The sequence below is a fragment of the Rhinolophus sinicus genome, linkage group LG05, assembly GCF_036562045.2.
Source record: "Rhinolophus sinicus isolate RSC01 linkage group LG05, ASM3656204v1, whole genome shotgun sequence".
Lineage (NCBI taxonomy): Eukaryota > Metazoa > Chordata > Mammalia > Chiroptera > Rhinolophidae > Rhinolophus > Rhinolophus sinicus.
In genome coordinates, this window is record NC_133755.1 from 24,646,178 (window position 1) to 24,670,890 (window position 24,713).

The following is a 24,713-nucleotide window of genomic DNA, read 5'->3' on the forward strand; positions in this document are numbered from 1 at the left end:
CCTGGTACATGCATTGGATCTTATGAGGGCATGAAAAACTTTGGCACGTGAATTAATAATAGTAATTCTAATACTCCAAGTGCTATTTAACAGATGTTTTACAGTGGGCTCTCTTTTACCTCACTGGATTAATTCTCTCTTAAAGAGGCACTGAGGGAAAGTCAATGTGGAGTTAGCATCTGCACCAGTCTTCATGTAAGGTGAATGGCTAAATCACCAAGGACAAGAGAATTCTCTATGAAATAATCCTATTAGCAGGATATTGCAGATTTTGTTCACCCAAATAGTCAGATCCATCAAGTCTGACCGAAATCACCATGACCTTTAGTCTAATAACAACAGGAGTAAGACAGGGCTTAAGGTTTTGTAGGATCTAAGTGAAACGTAAACTGAGTCAGTTTTTGTTTGGTGGATTTGGGATTGTATGGTTTTGAAAGTATACAAAATACACTCAATTAAAATCTGTGTTCCAGAAAATATGGACTCCAGTGTTCAGAGTTGCATGTCGGTGCTTCTGCACAGAATCACAGTGTCCTGATCACTGTAAGCGATAGGTGTCGCTGAGAAGTAACAAGTGGAGAGATGCTTCATGGTTAGTGTTTGGGTTAAAGGGTGCTGCCGGGCTCTCAGGTATTCCTGGGGAATACTCTAAGTGCAGTGACAATTCTAGGTCCCCTCAAAACCTCAGTGGTGGTCTTGGAACCCCAATCCAAGTCAGAAATCCACTCTGAACCTGGGCTGACCCCAGGGTTCCATCAATCCATGAAAAACTTGGGAGTTCCTCTTGACCATCTGAGCTAGATTACTTTAAAATAACTCCAAGCAAATTATGTCTCAGCTCTCATTAAAAGGAACAAAAGGGACATTTCTGACACCACTGAAAAATGTGTACATTTTTAGGATGTAACACTAACTACAGCAGCATACGCAACATCAAAAACAGTGGATAGTTTCAAGGACACCAGAAGAGGTACCTTCTACATTCCATAGTATTGTGAGTCCAGACTGGAAGAGAAGACTGAGTTCTGAGCAGGGGAAGCCCATGAAAAATAGTGTTGATTTCAAGGATCAAGGGGAAGGGGAAAGCTTATTATGCTTGTCTGTTAAGTAGCCAAACAAAGAAAAAATAAACACATTAGATTATATACATATGCGTGTATAATTTTTTTAATTATGTAACTAAACACTTGAAAAAATATACCTGTGTCCCTTAAAGTATTATTGATCCAATCTATGGGGTATTTTAATTTTACTGGCTTTCCAAAGGTCCAACCTCTCTAATGATAAATTTCTCTGCTTTCTTTACAATTAATAATTAAGATTGGGTCATTATTTTGGACTCACATCTACTCTAATCCCCTTTTATTTCTCTGTAACCTTCTACTACCTCCCCTCGCAAAAAAAATAACAAAATCAGGTTGTATTAAGTGCAAATCCACTAGATTCCAAATCTGACAAATATTTCAATTCATGAGACACCTATAGCACATCATCTATATTTGTACACTTTATTTAAAAACAAATAATACACTTAGAGCCACCAAAAAAGGATATCTTAGCTTATCCATACCCTGAATTTACAAAAGAAACTTCTTGCACCACAAAAATTAGCATTTGGATTAATTTACATTAATTGATATAACTAAAATTTAAAATACCTGAAGATCAAACAATCTGGTCCAGGGTTCACCAGTTGGAGGGGTGTGGGAGAGTGGAGAAAGGGAGTTATTTAGGAATCTGAACTGATGATGCCCTGAGGTCAGCTCTAGTAAACTGAAGTTGAGAAGACATGAAATAACCGATAGATTTCAGGATTACAAAGAAGTGGTTCCTCCTAAAAACACTTATTAGAGCATATATTTGGGATGGGTGTAGGGGATACCTTTTAATCTGGATTGGAAAAAACTGTGGAGAAGGTGGGTTGTATTTGTTTCTCACAAGAGGCAAACTTCAGCCAAACAATGAGAAGAAAGTAGGGAGGGAGGTTATGTGGTACAATGAACTTTTCTGATTGCTGATAACACCAAATTTAGCAGCTCTCTACAAGTCAACTAAAACACCATTCTCTGAAACATTTTCAGAGAGGAGCTAACACACAACCAGGGAAAAATCATTCTGCATTAACAAGGCACTCACTGGTTCACAGCCTGTTGAAAACCCAGGCAGACATTACAGTTAATCTAAATTAAAATGAACTTTCTAATTTGCATCAGAAGGATGGTAAGCATGTGGTCCCAGTTAAATCAAATTCTAAAGCTTGATTAGCAAAGATCCAGAAAATTCTGACCCCCAAGCACCACTTTAGAAATACTGTTATAATAAATAAGTGGGATCTAGGGATCTCCATTTTGCCTAATATTTGTTTAAAAAACAAAACAAAACAAAAAAAAACAACTGACACAATTTGTTAAATGCTTTGTCAACCTTATGTGTCCCTTACACTAACATGGAGATTCAGCTGGATAATGACTATAGCCAATTAAAAAAACCTTCAGTAGCAAGAGTAAAAATTATTTAAATCATTTACCAATGACCCGTCCTTTGTTTTTATACACACATATGTTAGTTGTCTGGACCTTCCCCTAAAATGAACTTTAGGAATTGATACATTTCATAAAAATATACATATAATTTCTGTCAGCTACTACTTTTGTACAACCTGAATGCCAGTGTCAAACACTTAAAGGTCTATAATTATATAAATAACTAAACAAGTAACATAGTAATGGAGGCAACTGCTGAGTAAATAAAATTAATGATTGATTATGTACTTAATAGCCTTGAATTAGCTTTCAAAGAACAAAGTAAGTTGAAGAAAATTATACTAAGAGCCCTTTCCATATAAATTCAGTAACAGTTTGGCTCTTGGTTGAAAACATCACACAGACATATATACTAACCCAAGGTTTTCTATCTCAACTATCAACATTGATAATAAATTTTAAGCAGTTCTTTCAAAAGAAAACCAAAATTAATTCTGTCTTTCAATCTGATTTGTGACATCTTAACTCCATATTAACTTAAATGACAAAGCCTGAGAAAAGCACCAACACAGATTTTTAATTTGCATCCAACCATCATTTCAGATGTCATAAAGATTTGCTTTAGTTAAAATGGCAGCAATGACAAAGAGGTAGATACGAAAGATGCCATTTAAATACTATTCGTAGGTGGAATTTTAACTAGTTCAGGTGTTTAACCTACAAATAATTTTTACTAGCTGAATCTTCATTACATAAGAATTTCATGACATGCTCTTGTGTAAGGAGAAAATATATTAAGTACTAAAAAAGTGAGCTTTTAAAAGTTACATTTAGCCAACATTAATGAGATCCCATAATTTTGGTGAACCGACAATTTCTCCTTTTACCTGAACTTGACTATAATGAAATAAGAGTTATTTCCTTCTCTACTGAAATTTTTAGGAATTCACATTCAAAATTCTTGGAAAGTATATACGGTGCTGAGAAGAGCACAAAGATAGCGCATGAAATGTCCCCTGAAGTCCTAGAAGTTGAGCAGATACATTAAAAAGACATTGACGGTCACAAATCAGGACCTTCACAGATTGGCCAACACACTCTCTCTCTTCCTCTCTCTCTCTCATCCCCACTCCCAAACTCAAGTCTCATCCTCACTGTAAGGCTGCATTTGTATTTTTAGTAAAGGCACCTCTCATTCTCTAGCTATTGCCTTCTTGATGGTATGTGTTTCGTTAAAAATCCTGAATGTTCAATGGAAATGGTTGAGTACTGAGAATGGAATATTTTTCAATTCACATTTGAATAGCCAAGTTTTCTTACATTCAGATTTTAATAAACTAGAATGACAGTCTTTAAAATAAGCATGCTAGCCTATAATGAATATAGTATTTACAGTAATTTAAACATTTAGAACTATATATTATATTGTAAAAGCAAACAGCACAACACTCATACTCATCATTACCTGCTGTGTACACTACCTCCAAAAATGAAAATACAAAACAGTAAAATGCACCTATGGTTTTATATATATATATATATATATATGTATATACATACACACATATATATATAGTCTATATATATTATATATATTCTTACAATATATATAATATATATTTATAAAATATACATACATTTTAGACATTTTCAAATAAATCGTCATCTCCAAAAGAAATTTATAGCAAGAATACTGAAGGAATGAAAGTCATATAAACAAAAAATTTCTCACAAAATTCATTATCAGTGATGCAGCTCAATTCCTCCCCATTAAGTCATAACTAAAATGATTATAAAAGCTAAATACTTTGCATAACGAATTATCTGTTTAATGGCAAAAATTGATAAACTTGTTCAATAGAAAAATACTGAAGGTCATTGTATCACTTATGTGAAATATCTATCTATGGTCCGAGTAGCAAATGAGCTCCATAGAACAGCCGAGTTTTGAGAAGGGTGCTGCAAGCTCCCGAGATGTATCCATAGCATATGAAAATAAGGCAGGGACCCACATCTCCTGCTAATTTTCATACTATTCCAATACATTTCATCCAAAATATTTACAAATTAAGCACTATGAAAGCATTTCAGTGACTGTTTGAATTATGATGATATTATTTTGTGAATGTTGATTCAATTTTTGACAGGCTGAGGGGGGAAAAAGCAGACACATGTACATGGATCGTTCTATCTGGTTGGAAGACAGTTTTGGCTCAATTCTAGGCTGAGATCATACAGTGCTAGTGAGACAAGTCTGTTTCTGCACACAGTCTCCAGTGGCACAGCACTGGCTTCCTAAGGAACTTTCAACAGTTCCATCATTTGCAGTAGTCTGCATACCTCATGGTTATTTTCCACTCACTAACAGAAAAATTTCAACTGTGAGGCATAAAATGCAGGTAAAAAGAAGGTCTTGGTTTTGAGAAATTCAGTTACATAAGTAAAGCAGGCACTGAAGACCCTGGAAGGTAATTAAAGCAATAACTGGTAGAACAATAGCTTTGTAGTTGCTCATCATAAATATGCCACGGGCAGGCATCTGACTCAAGTTTTCCAGTATCCTTCTACAAATGTTAGGTTAGCAATGCCACTTCTTTGCTCTGCAGAACTGAAAGAGGAATTCACCAATCACGATGTGGAATTCTGTGTCTGCGTGGGAATATAAATTGTCACCTGGTATGTAACTCAGATATGCCCCGGTAGCACATGTTCAGGTCAATTCATTTGATTATACAAATGAGTCCCTTGAGCCTACTGTTAACCAAAGCACAGATGAAATGACAAGGTAGCTGTGTCAAAGTATTAAAGCATATCTGCATATCAATTAAGTAAATTTAGCACAGGTCCTTAACTTTAAAGACAATTTGCCTGTATACTGCAGAATTTTAGAGGCAGACAAGCAGAAATTTTAAAGAAAAGTTGTCAGTTCTCATCCACATCACTACCAGAATATTTTTTCCAGGAGTTCATATCATCAGAAGTGTGACTGTTATGACAATGGAATATGAAGGGATAGGAATGTGGGAATTACATTAAAAGGTTAAAATATTTATAATATGGATTTTTTTTTAAAGTCCGAGAGTTTATTATATACATATTTTGCTGAAAAGTTGGGCATTAATTTAGTTCTCATTTCTAGATTGGTCTCTGACATTTTGGGCAAACAAGAGTGCATGAGGAGAGGTGGGACACTTGTAGGAATGAGGTCTACATACCAGATCCAGAGAATGAGGTCATGGGAATCCTAAGAGCTGACCACATTTCAGTCACAGGCAAGGACCAGGGAACCCTGGTCCTTTAAAATATGGTTTTCCCCAGAAATAATAGTCACTGCCCATTAAAACATGCTGTGTATTCCATTAAACAATAGAGAAGGGGTAGGGAGAAAGAAAGAGCTATTTATCCAATATGCACTGAAGTCTTCCATCCAGATTTCCAAGAAGTTCTTCTTGTAGATGCTAATGGAGGGCTTTTGGGGTATAAAACATTTGCTTTATTTAGTACATCTGCAAAAGCAGCTGCCTGAGGTTAACCATACCCCTTGGACTGTTAAAACATAATAATTATAAACTATTTTTGATAGGTGTCAGATAATTTGAATATGAGAGACAAAGAAGAAACAGCAGAGATCATCTGAAGCATGGTTATATGGGTTTTGATAAAGAGTACTGGGAAATAACTCCCATCTTTTCAACCACCAGAAAGTTAAGAGTTCATCAATATGAAATAATCACTCTGATAATATAAATATCACATGAATAAAGTGAATTTTAAAATTAATAGAAATTATTACAAAGACATGCCCTGCTCGCCCTTAAAAATAAACAGAATCTTAAACCTGAATAAGTTAAATCCTTTAGTAAAAGCAGATTCTATCAACTACTCTTCACACTGATGAGTGTTTTTCACAGCTAAACTTTAGAATGGTACCAAATCTATTTTCCAAAATGTATTACAATATAGAAATCTGCTTACAAACTAAATATTTGTTTAGCATTTCTAAATAATAACATATTTAACATATTATTGCATTTCTTTTTTCCCCTAGTAAGTAAAATGCTTTGCCAAGTGCTTTATGTGAACAGTTGAAAGGATTGCTAAATTCAAAACTCATTTTAACACTGCATGGTCATTATGCACACAGGGGTTAGTACAATAGATATGGTAAAGATTACTGTTTTGACTACTATTGTGTTTAACAAGATTTCTCAGGGGAGAACTAGGTCTAACTTCCCGTTCTTCCTCTACTATTCCCAGCCACCATGCTATTTAACTATTCCACATAGTGTGCCCTCTTTACTCAATAGGGGACAAACTAAACTTAAGTTCGCTCAGGCCTGCCTAGCGAATTAGAACCTCAGAAATAAAAGCTTCTATTTTGGGGGAAATTTGAAACAGTTTTCAGGCTCATAGATTCAGCTGAGCTTGCAGCAACCTGAACAAACCTTAGTTTTAGAAAACAGTATACGAATTGCAAAACTATACTTTAACAAATGTCCTCTGTGCTCCTTCAGCAGAACGAAAGGGCAGGATGGGTTGATTCTTGCCCTGGTCTTCTGTATCTCTTTTGTGCAGTTGATTATTTGTAAAGAGCTAGAAGGTGAGGATGATGCATTCTGTCATACAAAGACTTTAGCCAGTGCGTCAGCCCCAGCACTGGCTATATAGCATTTGGATGGGTGGAAAGCTACATCGTGAATTGATTCTTCAAACTTTTTCCGATGAGCTGTGAACTCTTGGATACATGTCTTACTTTCTAGGTTCCATAACCGTATTGAACAGTCATGACCTATTATCAAAAGAAAAGAAATTGAAAGGAAAAATTACATTAACATGAAATTAAAAAGAATAAACAAATAATGCACAATTGATGTACTTACTTCCAGACATCAAGTATAGGCCATTAGGATCAACTGCTAAACTTGTAACGGCTTCTAGGTGGGCTACCATCGAGTGGATCAATTTGCCTTCGGAAAAAGAGATTGTTACTCTTTATTAAGATCTTTCCTCATCCTGAATATATGCCAACTACAACATTACACTGGTTTCTCCAGTCACACCTCTCTGTGTACTTATTGCATCAAGAGCTTTTTTCATCAGCTAAAACAACAGTGTCTCCCCTCTCCACTCTAGCCATAGTCATGATGAGAAACAAAAGCTCAAATTCCAGATCATATTTTTGTCTTTTGAATCACAAAAGTTAGTAATTTCTACACAAATATTCCTTTAAGTCATGTTCATTAACTAGAACTTAGACACTGCTAATCACTTACTTTGCATCCTTTAGTTATAGGCAAATTACATGGGTTGTGGAAACAGAAGAAGAGATTGAGACAATAACTAAGGTGTTGAGAGAAAACCTGGCTACAATTTTTGGGGAAACAATATATAGAAAGTTTAAAAATATTAAATTACCCATCACCTGCAGCTAAGCAAAGTCAGCAAAAGTCAACATATTTACAAAGCCAATAACTGATACTCAGGTAAATATGGCTGCTAACAGAGTGTTTTCCTCCCAGCGCAACTCCTCATGAATTTCCGTTAGACTAGTGAAATATAATCCAATAAAAACTGGGAAAGCCCCAATTCAAATCAATCTGGATGAAACAGTCAGTATTATAATGCAGAAAAGATTAGTCCATGGAAAAATGAATAAGATAAACCAAATGACTCAGGAGTTTTCAATCTGAACACTAAGGCTATTCAAAACTTGAACAATTTCAAATAAAATATAATGATCATATGCCTCTACTTCTACTTTTCCACAGTACATGTTTCTACTTTCCCCCAATATACTCACAGTAAGAGATCATTTTTATTGGTGTTTGAATGAATTTTTCATTATGTTCCTAGTGATAACCTTGGCTCTGGGGCCAAAATATAACACGTACTTATAATTAAATAAACCAAGATGATTCTACATGAGATCACGAAGAGTAGCTCTCAATGGATTTGGATGGAATGAACAGAAACTGAGCTGAGAGAGTATTTGTGTTTCAATGCCTATTCCTTGACAATAAAGCCACTGATAGACACTGAACTTAACCTACTTATAGTGGAGATTTTTTTTCCTTTAACAACAATCAATTTTTAATAAATTCTTACCTGTATTGTTATCATAGAATTTGATATGCCTGTCTTCATGAGCAGTGATGCTGATGGGAAGAGTGGGATGACTGATGACTCTATTTATTTGGCAGGAAGAGTTGGCTGCTAAAAAGAAAAAAATTAAAGACAACACAAATTAGTAAAGCTACTATTTCTTCACACAAAAGAGAACTGAAAACTCACCTAAGAGGCTGAAAAAGCAAATGATGTGACTTTAATTTTTCTTTAGTCCATTTATTCTGCGATTGTGTTCATAATTTCAATGTTAGGAAATGAGACTTGCCTGAGTAATTCTCTACTGACAAATCTAGAGGTACCTAAAATTAGAATTTCCTTTTCCACCACCTGCTATCAATGGGTGCCACCTAGGGCTTATCACAGAGCCACTGGCATTTCTCATTCTACAATGTTCTGTGATGTTTCTGCTACTTTAATAAAGTTCCATCATTAATTACATGTAGATAATGCCCAAATTTAAATCTCAATTATTTCTAGATAGAGACCTCTTTATCACATGGTTATCTAATGATACACATGACAAAGAGATTATCTTAACACTTTAATTTTCTCTTTCTCACTGTAATACAAACGGTCATCATTTGACAGCCTACCACGTTTGGATTTTTTAAATAGTCAGCATTCCAATACTACTTTTTGTGCACTACTTAATAGTTTTCAAGAGATTTCAAGTATATACCGGGGTGCCACAAAATGTATACACATTTTAAGAGATGCTATCTATGCTCAAACAGTAGTTCGCCGTAATCAGAAGTGTCTGGACACTGATGGTAACCACTCTGAGCACCTCTTGTAATTGCAGAAGTCAAACGTGACTTTTATTCATCTTTTGTTATTGGTATATACTGAGTATTACAATTAAAAGTTTCTTCATTTCTTAAAACGTGTGTACATTTTTTGGCATCCTCTCTATATAATGAGACAGGCAGGCCAGGACGTGTCATTTGGCCCATATCACAGTGAATGAACAAAGGTCTAGAAAAAGTTGTGACTCCCCCAAAATTCTGTGACAAAGTACCTATTCTAACTTCTACTTCTATCCCAACCAGATGGCTCACACAAATCAGACAACTGCCAAAACTGCTACCTAAGCTATCAAAAGTTCCTCCTCAAAGCCTTTTATCAAAAGGAACTCAATAACTAAGAACTTACGTTTAATTAGTGATTTTGTTAAGATACTTTTTATAAGAAAAAAGGGGGAAATCTACATAAAGGTAACACTAATTTAAGACATGTCAGAGTTTACAAATCATTATATCATGACCCAGGGAAAGGAAAGGATGTCCTTTTAAAGCGCATTATTGGGACAACTGGCAAATTTGAATGTAAATCATAACTTAGGCGACAGCATTGTGTCAGGGTTAAATTTGCTGAATTTGATCATGTAATGTGCTATGTCAGAGAATGTCTTTGTTCTTAGGAATGACATTTTATAAAGGATCTAAGGGTATAGGAGTATGATGTCTCTGAAGTGGTTCAGACTTTAAAATTATACACATATACAGAGAATGATAAAGTAAATGTGACAAAATGTGGCAAATGTTAAAAACTGATGAATCTAGTGAAAGGTAGTCAGGAATTCTTGTACTACTTTTGAAACTTTTCTGCAAATTAAAAATTACTTCAAAATAACGAGTTTAATAATAATTTTTAATATTAGAATAGGTATTATGAATTTATAGTCACAATAGTTAAATGTAGCTAAAAATAGCAGTAGCATTAGTCTGCTCCATTGGATTTTCATGTTTCCTAGAAATATGACAGCTTTAAAACTGAAGATAGTCTTTTCCCAATGCTGAAGGTAGTCACTTGACCATGCAGAGTAAGCTTTGGATTAGTTATACTCAATTTAAATGGTCCTAAGTAAAGAGCTTAGTTTCAATATTCAGCCTATGGCACTGCGCTGTACACCTGAAGCTGAAGCTGAATAACAATGAACGTCAACAGTAATTTAATATATATATGTAGTTACAGGATGTGGAGTACAGCATAGGGAATAGAGTCAATGGAATTGTAACAGCTATATACGATGTCAGAGGGGTAGTAGATTGGGGGAAGGGGATTATCACTTTGTGAGGGGTGTAAATGTCTAACTATTACAGTTTTGCACACCTGAAATAAAAAAAATTAAAAAAAGTAGAGTAGAAGGCCTTTGAAACCATCAAAAGCTAACCCCCCACTCCAAAAAAAATTCTGCCTATGGATTTTTTTTTCCCCTCCAGAAATATCACACCATTGAGCAATACCCTCTCTAAAGTATAGCAGGAGAATAACAACAAAATACAAATATTTTAAATATCCCACATATTCTGACAGAAGTTTACGTAGTTTCAATGACTTTCAGATCTAGAATATAATAAGTACAACAGAAATCAAATGATGGACGCAGGCAAATGAAAATTCTTATTTAGTAATACCTGTTAGGAAGCTTTTCCACTTGATGGTAAATCAGACAAGTAGGCAAAATGCGAAGAACACTAGACATAAACTGTAGGCCTACCAGGCTTTATTCTAACAATGAATTAAAACAATTCTCTAAATGTTCATATTCAGCTTGCAGCTTACAAATGGTTTGCCTTTTCACTGGGTTCACACGTACCCAATTACCTGCTTCAATTACCTTTGACTTTATCACAGTGAAACCACAATTGACCTCAATGAGAAAGAGGATAATTTAATCTGATTCTAACAAGTCTTCATCCTTTTAAACTCTATATGAAATTCACTTTTCCCTTGAAATATGTTTGGTCTGAATTTGAATTTAAAACAGCATCTGCTAAATTACAGAATAGAACATAGCCAAATATAAATAGCTAAAGGGCAGTCACAGTAGAAAGGAATACAAGACTAACTTAAGTTTGCTCTATACAACTCTAAAGTAATCAAATTGATAATTTAGGAAATTTCAGGACGTATTATTTTAACTCAAAATAATTTTAACTTATTCTAATAGTGCTGCCTTTGCTCAAAATACTCTTGCAGTTTTCTTCAGCAAATGCTTCCAGTTATCAGGCAAAAAGTCAGATGACTATAGCCTGACTTTTTCACCCATCTTGGGGGAAAAAAATGGAATCGCCTAGTCCAATTAATCATTTCGTCCACCAGACTTGATGTTGGATTAATTTGTAGCAGTCACTAAAAATCAACATTTACCACTCAGGACATTTAAAGAATTGACCACAATCTCTGAAGGTAATTCCAAAAATGTTCACATCCTTCTTAATTTCATATTGGTTTTTTTACTTTACTACTATAGCTTTAGGTCATATACATAAATTTTAAATTTACTGAGAGTCTAAAAACCTATATTTCTTGGCAAAAAATTTTTTTTCCTATGCCATAATCTCAATTTGATTTTTTTGCCTCTCTCTTTTACAATCAAATAGTTCAAAGCTCTATTCATGCTTACTTCTCCAAACAATTCTCACAAAGGACAACAGATTGCGAAGAGAAAATGAAGAAAACCAAAATGGAATGAAGAATGGAATAATTATTTTTAAAGCTAGTTTGCAAATTAAAATAACAATATATGTGTATGTAGTTCTATCAACTGCAACCTAAACAGTCATTGTCTGGATTAAGCAATCAATAGTTAAAAGAGCCGCAAGCCAAAAAAATTCTGTAATATCTTCCTCATAATCTGAGAAATTATTTATTTCCTGACTTCCTGTATCCAATAAGAAGCCTCAGATTTTGGATTCTGAAAGGCATAACCTGATTTATATTCTAATCAGTACTAAGCTATGTCAAATTATATTACTAATATAAAATAGACTTAAATTAAACTTGACTTCTATCTGGAATAGCTCAAATGCTATTTCAAATAGTATAGTTATAAATGTACATAAACTTTACTCCCAAGTCTTAAACTCAATTGTAAATCATTATATCCTTCTAAATAACTGTGTTCTGTGATTTAAGAGGCAGAAGACTTTATAATGACAAGTATTTTTCATACTTGACTCCAGTAGTGATAATTTTGATAAAGTTTAAAAAATTGAGCCAAACACGGACTATTTAGACTTGGTATACATACTTGTATCTAGGTTGGATTCTAAAGTGAGAATGCGTTGTTGAGTTTCCATGTTAAAGATGCTTGTATATCCTTTGCTGAATGATGCTACCATATGGCTCGGGTCACTGCTCACTAGATCCACAGAGGCAGGGATTCCCAATTCTAAAAAAGTCAGAACATATTCAGAGAGAATGGCAGTTAGAGGGTCTACTTGACAGTGTGCTTAAAATATAGCAAAACAAGTAGTTGCATGACTTTCTTAAGAAGTAAGGCTTGACATTAGAATAAGAATTTGCTCATAGCCATTCAATGGAGATTACTTCTTTGGTTTCTTTTAGCCCTAGTCTATTTTATTATTCTTACCTGTTCAGTACATCTTTTATGTGTTACTCAGATATATATTTATGTATGTATGTATGTACATACATACACCTATATAAATAAATAAATGTATGTATGTATGTACATACATACACATATATAAATATTATGAATGCTTATAATACAAATAATATAAATAAATATAATATAAATATAATATAAGTAATATAAATAAATAAATAAATGTATGCATGTATGTACATACATACACATATATAAATAAATAAATAATATGAATACTGGCCTTTATTCAGGAAAAAAATGGAAAACATGTATGTACGACAAGTTTTGCTGCTTCCACCTCAACCTGGGGCTTAGAGTGGCAACATGAGAATTCATTTTAAAAGCCCATATCATTATAAATTCTAATTCATCAAAAATATGGAATTTAAAAAGTAAAATTCAAACTGTTATTGGTAGAGTCATGCAAATATCAGATGCAGGCAACTCATCAAAACCTAGACACAAGTTATGAGAGCTCAGGAATAAAGACGGTATTTTTATCATCCTAGAATAGGGTAAAGCTTGGCTAAAACTTGGAGCTTATTTATAAACATAAAAAAATAAAATGACATGTGTATATAAATATAATCTGATTTTTTTCATTTGGTTCAAAAATTTAACTAAAGCAAGCTAACAGTTCAAAAATGAGTATATTACAGAAGATATATTAATAACTAATAGAGACATAAATATGCTCAAAATAATTAGCCACCAAGGAAATGCAAATTAAACCACAATGAAATACTGCTACACACCCTTTAGACTGGGCAAAATTAAACACACTGACAACACCAAATGTTAGTAAATAAGGATGTAGAGCAAACTAGAACTCTCATACATTGCTGTCAGTGGTGTAACATGGCACAACCACGCTGAAAAAAAGTTTGGCAGTTTCATATAAGGTTAAACACACAATTCTACTTTTAGGTCTTTACCCACATATAATAAAAACATGAATGTTCATAGCAGCTTTGTTCATAATAGTGAAAAACTGGAAACAATCCAAATGTCCATTAACAAGTAAATGAATAAACACATTGTGGTTGAATGAAATACTATTAAACAATAAAAATAAATTATTGATACTTAACTACAAAATGGATGAATCACAAAAAAATTATAGTGAGAGTAAAAAGCCAGCTACAGAGAGTCCACATTGTGTGATTTCATTTATATGAAGTTTTAGAAGAGACAAAACTAATCTATGATGACAGAAATCACAACTGGTTGGGAATGGGGAGAGCAGACTGACTGGGAAGCATGCAGGAACTTTGGGGAGGTGAGGAAAACGTTCTGTATCTTGATGAAGAGTTATGCATTTATCAAACTCATTAAAATGTATCCTTAATATCTGTTTTGTACTACATATAACTCATATCAATAAAAAAAATTTTAAGATGTGCTCTTTTATCAACTACTATGCTTTTTAAATTACACATATGTTGGAAATTCAAATAAATATATTGTCACTACTTCAAAACCCTTCAAATTAAATTTGAACAGTAAGAATTTTTGGAACCATTTATTTGTATGTTTGTTTTTATAATAAGACATAATTTAGATAATTTAGAATTTTATGAAAGAGTCAGCAAAATAATTTTAAAAAGTACGGTACCTTGATTATCATTAAATACACTTAGGGCTGGAGCAACCTCAGTTGTATTCCACAAACGGAGAGTGCCATCTGCTGAACAGGACAACAAACGCTGATGTGCTGCACTGTAAGCCAAACCCCAGACTGCATCGGTGTGGCCTAGCAGAGGGCCTCTTAAAACAGAAGGATCTATACCGAACAGCAAGAATGCAAAATCAGGAGAAGAAAAACCAATTATAAAGATACTTAGATTACAGAGGGGAAAAAAGCACCCGGTAACAGTATAAAACATGCTTCCTAGTGTCTATCACTCTTCTGAAATGCTGCAATAATTAAAAACAGGCTTGGAAATAATTAAAAACAAATGGAGAATTTTAAATTTATAAATTATTCCCTGAGGAAGTAAACAGAGATCCTTCCCTCCTCTGACCTCCTTCAGCACTTTGGATAGACTCCTTTAGGCCACTTACCCAACTATACTATGAATGGCAGTTATTCCTGGGAGCAACAGGCCTCTGACATAATGGACATGAACTGAGGCCTCCAGAATCTCCAAATTCTCAAAGAGCAGTAACTTACATATGAATGATGTGCACATGGGGGAGGGAGGACAGAGGCAGGGAGAGGATCACTTAACACTGTTTCTGATAAAAGTCAAATTGGAAACTTTAATTATTAATCCTCACAATGATTCTATGAAGTGGTACTTTCAAGATGGCTCACAGATGTTAAGTTGAAAATGTCACTGGTGGTTATCTGTCCTGTATCACAGCCATCCCATAAAGTATTACTGAAGACACACTGCGTGTTAGGCACTATGCTAGATGCTGGGACCACACAGATGATTAAGACACACTGCCATCCTTGTCCTCCAAAGACAATGTGATAAGTATAATAATAGTGACAAACACCCATTACATGGAGAGAAACTGGGATGAGTGAAAGCTTCTTGAAGAGAATGACACCTAGAGTGCAGAGATATTGGGCAAAGAACAGAGGGAAGGCATACCTGGCAAAGGAGGCAGCACCTACAAAATCCCAGAAGGAAAAACAGCATAATATGTGAGGAAATTTATAAGCAATTCAGTATCACAGAAGTATGAAGTTTGAGGCAAGAAGTAAATGAGATGAGAGTGACTGTTTTATGGTGGGATTCCTAAGACATATTAAGGTACTTGGAAATTATCTGCCAAGCAATAGGGAACCACTGAAGGGTTCCCCAGGGGCAGAACGGTGAAGTAAGTATGTAATAAGGTAACTCGGACTGTAGTGAAAACAGGCTGGATAAAATCAAGAAGAAAGCAAGGGGACTGTTTCAGTAGACTGAGAGAGTGATGATGAAGACCCAAGTGAGGGCAGTGGTAAAAGGGACAAAGCAGAAGGAATAAATTCAAAAAATATTTAGAGGGTGATATCAAAAAGACTAGGTAATTAATAAGGTATAGACAGTAAAACAGAACAAGGAATCAAGGAGAATTCTTATGTTTCTAATTTGACTAAGTCTAGTAGCACCACCAACAAACAAAGAATACAGGGGAGAGGAAACATAACACTGTGGGGATTTATGGACTAGGAAACAGCCACTTGGAAATGTTCTGTAAGCAGTCTGAGACGTAAAGAAGAGATTTGTGAGTCAACCACATATAAAACTACAGAAGTGGCTTCAATCTGCCAAAGGATATGTGGACAATGTAAAGAATGGATTGGAATCTGAGCCTTGATGTCAATATTTAAGATGAGAAAAATAAAAGGAGTTTAAGAATAGAGAACAGAAACTGTCAGTGTTACATGTTAAAAAAATCAATAGTGGACAAATTTCAAAAAGGATGGAGTGGTCCACAGTTTCAGATAGCCAATATATCTAGTAAAATAAAGATTGTAAAATACCCCTTGGAGCCAATTAGGTAGTCACTGAAAATCTTGTTATATTTAAGTGGTATAACCAGAAGACAGAAAGCACGGGGATGGTGCACAGGAAAAGGACATGGAATTGGTAACTAGTGTTTTCTAGACAATACCATCAAAGAGACAAAAATGATGAAGGAAAGAGAGACTAAACAGAAACCAGAGAGGGAAATGGAGCCAGAAAAGGCTTCCCCTTGCTCAGGAAGGGGGATAGCTGAATTTACTTAAACGCTGAGGGGATGGAAAGACAACAAAGAGGGTAAGACTTAAGATGGAAGCAAGGGGCGGGGGGAGAGTGCACTCTCAAAGGAAAGGAGAGAATGAGGTCAAGAGCAAAAAGGGAAGAGTTGGCCTGGGACAGGATGAGGACAACTGCTCGATCCTCTGTACACAGATAACGGAAATATGGAAAAACATGAAACAGATAAATCTGTGAGAGAACTGGGTGGAAGAGGAAGTTCACCTTTCACAAAACATATGTTAAATGCTTATTAAAGAAATGTTGGGAAAAAGTTTGGATATTAAATTTCTTATCTTTACTTAGATTTGGTGGTAAAATTAAACTAAAGTGATAAAATAAAATATGGTTTAATGACAAATATGACACTTCGTACCATTTGAGAATTTAAGAGGAAACCAATATAGTCAATTCCTAAACCAGTTTTTACTAGAAAATTTACAGTAATAGCTAGTGATACATTATAATAAGGATCTGTATTTCATGGTAGTAGTCCCAAGATTAAAGGGCACCTCTTAATTTTTAATGACTTTTAAATATTTTGGTGCCATGGACTTGAAAAGTAATTAGTCTCTTTGCCCTCCAATAATTGATCAAGAAGATGATGCCAACATGTGCTTTCCCTCAAAGTTGTTTATTAAGGTTAGTGATAAGTTATGACTGCAGATTAGTAATAATGTACCAAGTACTGTTCAGATGCCTAAGATAAAGAAAACAGTTGTCCAGCAAGTCAGTATCTCCAATTAATAAGACTTTGGGTGGTGGAAACAGTTTTTATCAGGAAGAATAAATACATTTTTTTCTTTTTTCTTTTAGCATCATATATCAAATTGGTTCCTAAATACAGGAGTGCTTTTTAACAAAATAAAGACATGATTCCCTTTTACCCATTTATTTTCTAAACTATCTCATTTTCTCCGTATGCACGCTATGTAAACTGTGTGAAAAGAAACCATTTTATGGTTGCAGACCTTGGGGATGCACATACCATAGGAGTCATAGGGATCGATGTTGGGGTTGGTGGTGTTCCAGCCCTGGATGAGCCCGTCAGCACCACCACTGTAACACTGCTCGCCACTGCTGCTCATCACCACGCAGAGCACTGGACCTCTGGGAGATTCAAATCAATTTCTGGTCTCAAAAATTATCTGATAATAGGACTTACTAAAAATAACAATACTTAAGTATTCAAATGGCTTCTATTTTTCAGCTTTGTACAATGAATAAAAATACTATCAAAGCATTGTTCATTTTTCTTCTTCTGCCAAACCAAAAACTATGGCATGTAGGCCAAATCCAGCTAGCCGTCTGTTTTTGAACAGTCCTTAAGCTAAGAATGGTTTTTATATTTTTTAAAGGGTTGAAAAACAAAGCTAAACTAAACTGAAAACAAGAATATACAACAGAAATATGTGGCCTAAAAAAACTAAAAATGTTTACCATGTTTCTCCAAAAATAAGACCTAACCAGAAAATAAGCCCTAGCATGATTTTCAGGATGATATCTCCTGAACATAAGTCCTAATGTTTCTTTTGGAGCAAAAATTAATATAAGATCTGGTCTTATTTTCGGGGAAACACAGTACTATCTGACCCTTTATACAAAAAGTATGCTAATCCCTCTGCTAAATCAAGTGAATATGTATATGTATATTCCTTAAGCTTAAATGGAAACAAGAAAAGCAAATAATATGTGATCACAATAAAAAAACAATTCTTGGATATTTTTATCTAAGTTATCCTTACGGGAAAAAAGGTCAGGATTTCTAATATTTAAATCTAATTTCCTCAACTTTCTTTGAAAAGATATATATATATATCTTTGAAAAGATATATATATATATATATATATATATATATATATATATATATATATATATATATATGTCATTCAAACATCATGCAAACAAAATCTAATGTCAGCAAGGATTCCTGTTTGGTAGTAATAAACTTGTTTTTAACATTATATTATCTGCCAGTTTTTTTAAAAATTATTTTTTAAAAAAGCTACTAAATACAAAATACAAAAATAAGTAACATGAATACATAAGTAAAAGAAAAGAAAATATTCTAATCAGGCTGATTTACAGTGATGTTGATATTTTAAAAAAGAAACAGCACATACTTACTTATGAGCCCTGAATGTATAGATAGGCTCCACATCAAGAGATGTACTCCTAAATCAGAGAGGGAGAGGACTTTTAGCACTCTTAAGTTTCAGTAGTAAACAGTATGGCTGAGTTACATCATAAATTATGGATTCAATGTCCAGTTCTGTCATTAACTGACAAACTTTAGGCAAATTATTCAATCTTTTGGAACTTCAGATTCTTCTATGTTTAAAATAAAACAAAAAAATAGGGATAACACCAAATACTCACAGAATTAAATGAGATTCTACAAGTAAAATAGCCTAGTACAGAACCATGCACATAGAATTTCAATAAATGGTACTTCAATGTCCTTGTGGTTCTATGAGGGCTACTATGTCTGTCCTTGATACTAGAAGAAACTGTCCAAGTTATCAGGTCATTCATTACAGAACACTGAGTACATGAGTACTCTACAGTGCCTAAACTGGCCATGACTGTTAATGGAAACTGGATTTAAAGTCAAGTATTTACCATTTTCTACATTGTACTGCAATTTTTTATAAGCATATGATCTCTCTCTTCAAGTTATTTCCAAAGTTTTAAGTTCAAGGCCACTATTATTTACATGTGCAAGTATTATCACCAGCAAGAAACTTGTTTCAATATTTTTCTAAATTTTAGTCAAGAATATATCATAACACATTGATATTCTTTAGTCTAACGTGATACCCACTGTGACCAAAGAACAAGAAAGACAAAAGGCACAGTTTATAACCAAGAAATAATTTTTCTCTGCTGAAGATACTTGATCCAAATGAGGATTCACTTGGTTTTAGCAAGATCTGGTCCAGCTAACTGATAAAGACTGATAAATCAAGTATTTTACCTAGTCTATGTATGACTCAGAGCAGGAATGACACTGATCTCTTTTAAACTGGGAAGTAGATATCCTTTCTCTATCAGTAATAAAACTTCTGTAATATCCATTTGGTGTTCATTTCTACTCTTCTAAAAACAGAAATGCCTGACACTATAGATGGGCCCTTGCTGGCAGATACTGGGTTCTAGACCATGTGACCCAAGGAAGAAAGGAGAGGAGCTTCAATAAAGACCCAAACAAGTGGGGTCAGGACTAGCTTGGTGAGTCCTGGGTTTATATATAAAGGGTTTATACCAACTCATGTCTGCCCATGCTTAGAGAGGGACCAAGGGGCAAGGCAAGACTAGCAGTTAAATGACGGCCACAACACTGCCTTTTAGTCTAGACATCTTGGTGGGTATGGAAAAGTACCTCAAGGGTCAAGGTCAAAAGACCAGATCAAAGAGAAGCCCTGCACCCCTCCCAATCAGCCTTCCCTCCCTTCTACTCCACAACTTCAAACCTTGTAAACAATGGGGCAGGATGGGGTGGGTGGTTGATGATTAAACATGTCTAGACCTGTTTCCAACAACAGTAGAAAATTTCAGTACAAAGGAAAAGCCTTCCTAAATATGACACAGTTAAAACACTGTATAAGGATTGTAATCAGGATTCACAAATCCTGGAAAACCATCAGATAATACCATTTTTCCCTAAGTGTTAGTTTTCCAACCTAACATTCGATTGTCAGTATGAATAGAAAAACAGTCTAAATTATGTGATATGGTGAAGAAGAACTAGAAGAGATATTTGGGGAATAATAAATAATAAAGTGAGTATTTTTCTATTGAAAATCTGTTAATTAAAATACTCAAATAGTTAAAATATCTCACTTTTTGGCTGGGGCTGTTTTCTGCAAATTCCACATTTTTAATGTGTGGTCCTCTGATGCTGTTATCAAAACAGGCTCAATGGGGTGGAAAGCAAGGGCTCGAATGCCATCAAAGTGACTTCTTAATGTAAACTTAGGGTTCCATGTCTTCCGCAATGCATCTTTATTGTTTGCTATCTATTAAAGAAACAAAAAAAGGATGACTATACATTTAGTTACGACAGAGGAAAAAAATAATATTTCAACATAATTTTTGCTGATTTGTCATTAAACCATCCCATTTTGGCAACTTTCAAAACAACAATTTTTAAATGTAAATAACCAAATCAATAGGCAAAATTAGCAATATGTCAACAGTGGTTTTCTCTGAAGAAATATGAATGCTATAAGAAAACAGGTAACATAATTCAGTATTAAAAAAAGTATCAAATAATTTAATAACATAAAACATCTTCACTGGGATGATTTAAAAAAAGAGAAGTAATTTCAACCTAAATTATAGTATAGAAACTAATTTTAGGGTAAGAGCTGAAAAACTAAGTTATCTTTAAATATGTTAATATCATAGAATATCATCATACTTTTGAGATTTCCAGTATTTTCTAACAAGAGCTAAATATTTTCAACAAACTTTACAGACCAGAAACATAAAATGTTAAAATTAGAAGAGACAATCAGATGTTACAAAAAAATATTCCATTGGTAAGATACACTCATGGTTATGTTGCCTTCTTCCATAGAAACACCATCTCAACAACTGAAAGGAAAAAAAGGACTATTTTTTTCATTCCAAGTCATAGGAAAGCTAAAGAGGTTGGTGTTTGACTTTACACTAGCACCATGTATGAACTCTTCACACTCCAAGGCTAATAATCATGCTAGATTTAAGTAAATAACAGTGAAACAAGTATTAGAAACACACTGGAGAAATATTACCATAATTACAATGACAAAAACCAACATAATACTAACAATAAACGCTATTTTGAGCATTATTATTTTGAATATTACCCAAAAGACTTAACATGCATTAACTCACTTAATCCTCACAACTCTATGAAGTAGGAATTAACATTATCCCACTTTAGACTAGACATGTAAGGAAAAGAGAAGTTAAGTGACTTGCCCTCTAGTAAGTGGAGGAGTCTGGATTCAAACCCAAGCAGTCTGGCTTCAGAGGCTACACTCAATATATACTATAATTTAGAACCCAGAAGTTTAAAAACCTGCAGAAAAATTTGGATAGGACATGTCACAATTGTGGCAATAAGAGATGACAAAACATACTATGCAAGAAACTACTGTAAGAATTAGAGCTAGTTATCCTCGGGGAGGGGGAGAAGGAAGGTGGGAGGAACAAATGAGTTGACTCCTATCTGTCTTGTTAAAGAGCTGAAAGGTTTTCATATGTAAGAACAATCAGATTCCTACTGAATGTCTTACTGTGGTAGGCAGCCACTAAGAATGTCCCCAATCAGCCCCACCTCCTCGTATTTACACCTTGTGTAGTCCTCTTCCACATTACAGGATTGCTCTGTGTGACCAATAGCATTAACAAAGTGGGAACAAATTACTTCCACAATTAGGTTATAAAGCCTTCCATCTTGGATGTTTTCGCCCCCGCTCTTTTCAAGGGCATTCACACTGGATGAAGCCACAGAAAGGCCTATGTGGTGAGGAAACAGTCTCTAGCCAATAACCAGCAAGGAACCAAGGCCTTTCAACAACCACATGAATAAGCCTGGAAACAGATCTTCCCCAAGGCAAGTCTTCATGTAAGACTACAGATAAATGTATAGAGAAATAAAATATGTCACAAGAATGACACATACGTAGGGTGGGAGCTTTTCAAACAGGGTTAAAAGGATGTGTGTGGTAACCTCTAGGGTAACAATTAAAAGAGTAATGAAGAGTGTATAAACTCCAAATAATGGGGGAAAGGGGCGAATAATAAAGAAAATAATCAGGGGTGGCCGGATGGCTCAGTTGGTTAGAGCACAAGCTCTGAACAACAGGGTTGCCAGTTCGATTCCCACATGGGCCAGTGAGCTGCGCCCTCTACAACTAGATTGAAGGACAACGATTTGGAGCTGATGGGTCCTGGAGAAACCACTGTTCCCCAATGTTCTCCCCCCCAAAAAAATAATAAAATAAAAAAAATAAATGAATGTATGTTTAAAAAAAAAGTCTCTTTATAAAAAAAATCAATCCAAATAAAGGCAAAACTAAGAGAAAAAAGGAACATAGAATAGGTGACATAAATAGATGACATGCTTAAATCCAAAGATATCATAATTACTTTAAAAAGAAATGGACTAAATGCTCCAATTTAAAAGTTTGTCAAAGGTTCGATGAAAAAAACAAGTCAACTAAATGGTGTTTTTAAAAGACAGATGTAAATATAAGGATACAAAAACAGTGAAAATAGAAATGGTTTTTAAAAAATCTGTTTCACAGAAGTGGAGAATAGAGTACAAGGAGCCCCTTTTGATTAGGTTATTATAGTAGTTCCAGGTAAAGAAAAAAAATTGACTAGGATGGGAGGTAAAAAGCATACGGATTTCAGCTGTTTTTGGAGGCAGAACCCAAAACACTTACTAAATGACTTAGCACAGAGACTGAGTTTTGGATTTGCAGAAAATGGAATGAGTGGTGAGGGTTTCTCCTCGGAGTACTTTCTTATCATATCCTTGGTCTGCTTAGGCATCCACACTACATCCCCCAAGTGGCAGGAACTATAATGAATCCTCCAACGAAGATAATGAAGTAGCAAGAGGCAAACTGAGAGGATTTTAAATGAAGAGATAAGATAGGTTGTAAATACTTTGTGAAATATGCAGCTAATTTTCTGACAATTGATTATGACAAACAATTATAAACGCATTTATAAAACAACTGTGTTTGGGATGCATGAAGGATGCATAAAGATTTTGAGTCCAAATCACTGATGGGTCAGCCTTACTACCTGTAAAGTATCCTGTACATATCCTTGCCTAACAACAGCTAAAATCACTTCTCAGCAGGATACCTATGATGTACTGAAGAAGCAAGATAAACAATGCCCTCAGCAGGTATGAATTTCAATTAGTCACTGATGCCCTAAAACGTAAAACAAAATCCAAACTTGGTAATGGAAAAGGGAATTCTTTACCTAAAACCAATAAACAAGCTATGTTGACTTACAGATTTAGGTAAACCCCATAGTTTTAATCTCTATATGATGTGAAAAATATTATTGTTTATCTTTATAATATATTCACATTTTCAAAGTTTGTGATTAAAAAAATGAACCAAATTCTATACTTGTGAAGTTTTGCTTCTTTATTGCCATCTTTTCCTATAAAATTAACTTTGTATTTAAAAACAATGAGTAAAAACAACAAAAATGAAACTACCACTCACATCATAAGTTAGCGAATCGGCTTCATTGGCCACTGTAAGGCCTGCCAATTCTCCAAGTCCCAGTTCATTTTCAAGGGCTTCATCTGCTCCCATGATGAATGACTTCCCAGAAGAAGGAGGAAATGTCAGTGCTTCCACTGAAAGAAGACAAAAGAAACATAAAAAAACCTCTCGAGAGCCAACAATTAGTCTCATAAAGGCATGTCTACATTAGATAATTTTAAAATGCTTTTAAACATAATAAAATTCAGTGAGCAGAAAATCCTGAAGAACTGCTTTTTCCATATCTTAACCATAGCTAAAGGTTATCATCTAATTAGAAAAGTAAAACATGAAACAAATCTAATGTCCATTGTCCTTTCTCACTACACAGAAACATAATGTGACTCAATGAAAGTAGATTTTCCTCATTTGATATTTCATGCTAATTACCCAATTATTTTGATCAACTATTAAACATGTATCAAACATATTAAACATAATTATAAACATGTCTGGTCTCATTCGAACAAAACTGTTAATTCTATAACCTGGAGGAACACAGGAAATTTCAAATAAAAATGGTTACAACTGTAAAATGTACCTATCTGAGGCCAAATGAGTGCGTGGTGCTAGAAGCGAGGATTACCTCTGAAGAGGGAGGTGGAGTGGGGATTAGAAGGCACGGCTCCTGGGCCCTGGACAAGTTGTGCTTCTTGGCCCAGGCAGTGCTGACATGGTTGG

At 34.5% G+C, this 24,713-nt stretch overlaps 1 protein-coding gene across 2 annotated transcripts in view; it reads right to left on the reverse strand.

Annotated features, from left to right (window-relative positions):
- Window positions 1-6,233: 6,233 nt before the first annotated feature.
- Window positions 6,234-24,713, reverse strand: part of STRN (striatin) — an 80,633-nt gene continuing 62,153 nt past the window's right edge. For both annotated transcript variants that reach the window (XM_019741966.2, XM_019741959.2), the window contains 9 exons: window positions 23,991-24,127; window positions 20,590-20,765; window positions 18,874-18,921; window positions 17,734-17,855; window positions 14,624-14,791; window positions 12,646-12,786; window positions 8,589-8,696; window positions 7,364-7,450; window positions 6,234-7,272 (listed from right to left, as the gene is read on the reverse strand). In XM_019741966.2, coding sequence (XP_019597525.1) covers window positions 7,103-7,272; window positions 7,364-7,450; window positions 8,589-8,696; window positions 12,646-12,786; window positions 14,624-14,791; window positions 17,734-17,855; window positions 18,874-18,921; window positions 20,590-20,765; window positions 23,991-24,127 — 1,157 coding nt within the window. In that variant the 3' untranslated portion in view covers window positions 6,234-7,102. The remainder of the gene's footprint in view (window positions 7,273-7,363; window positions 7,451-8,588; window positions 8,697-12,645; window positions 12,787-14,623; window positions 14,792-17,733; window positions 17,856-18,873; window positions 18,922-20,589; window positions 20,766-23,990; window positions 24,128-24,713) is intronic.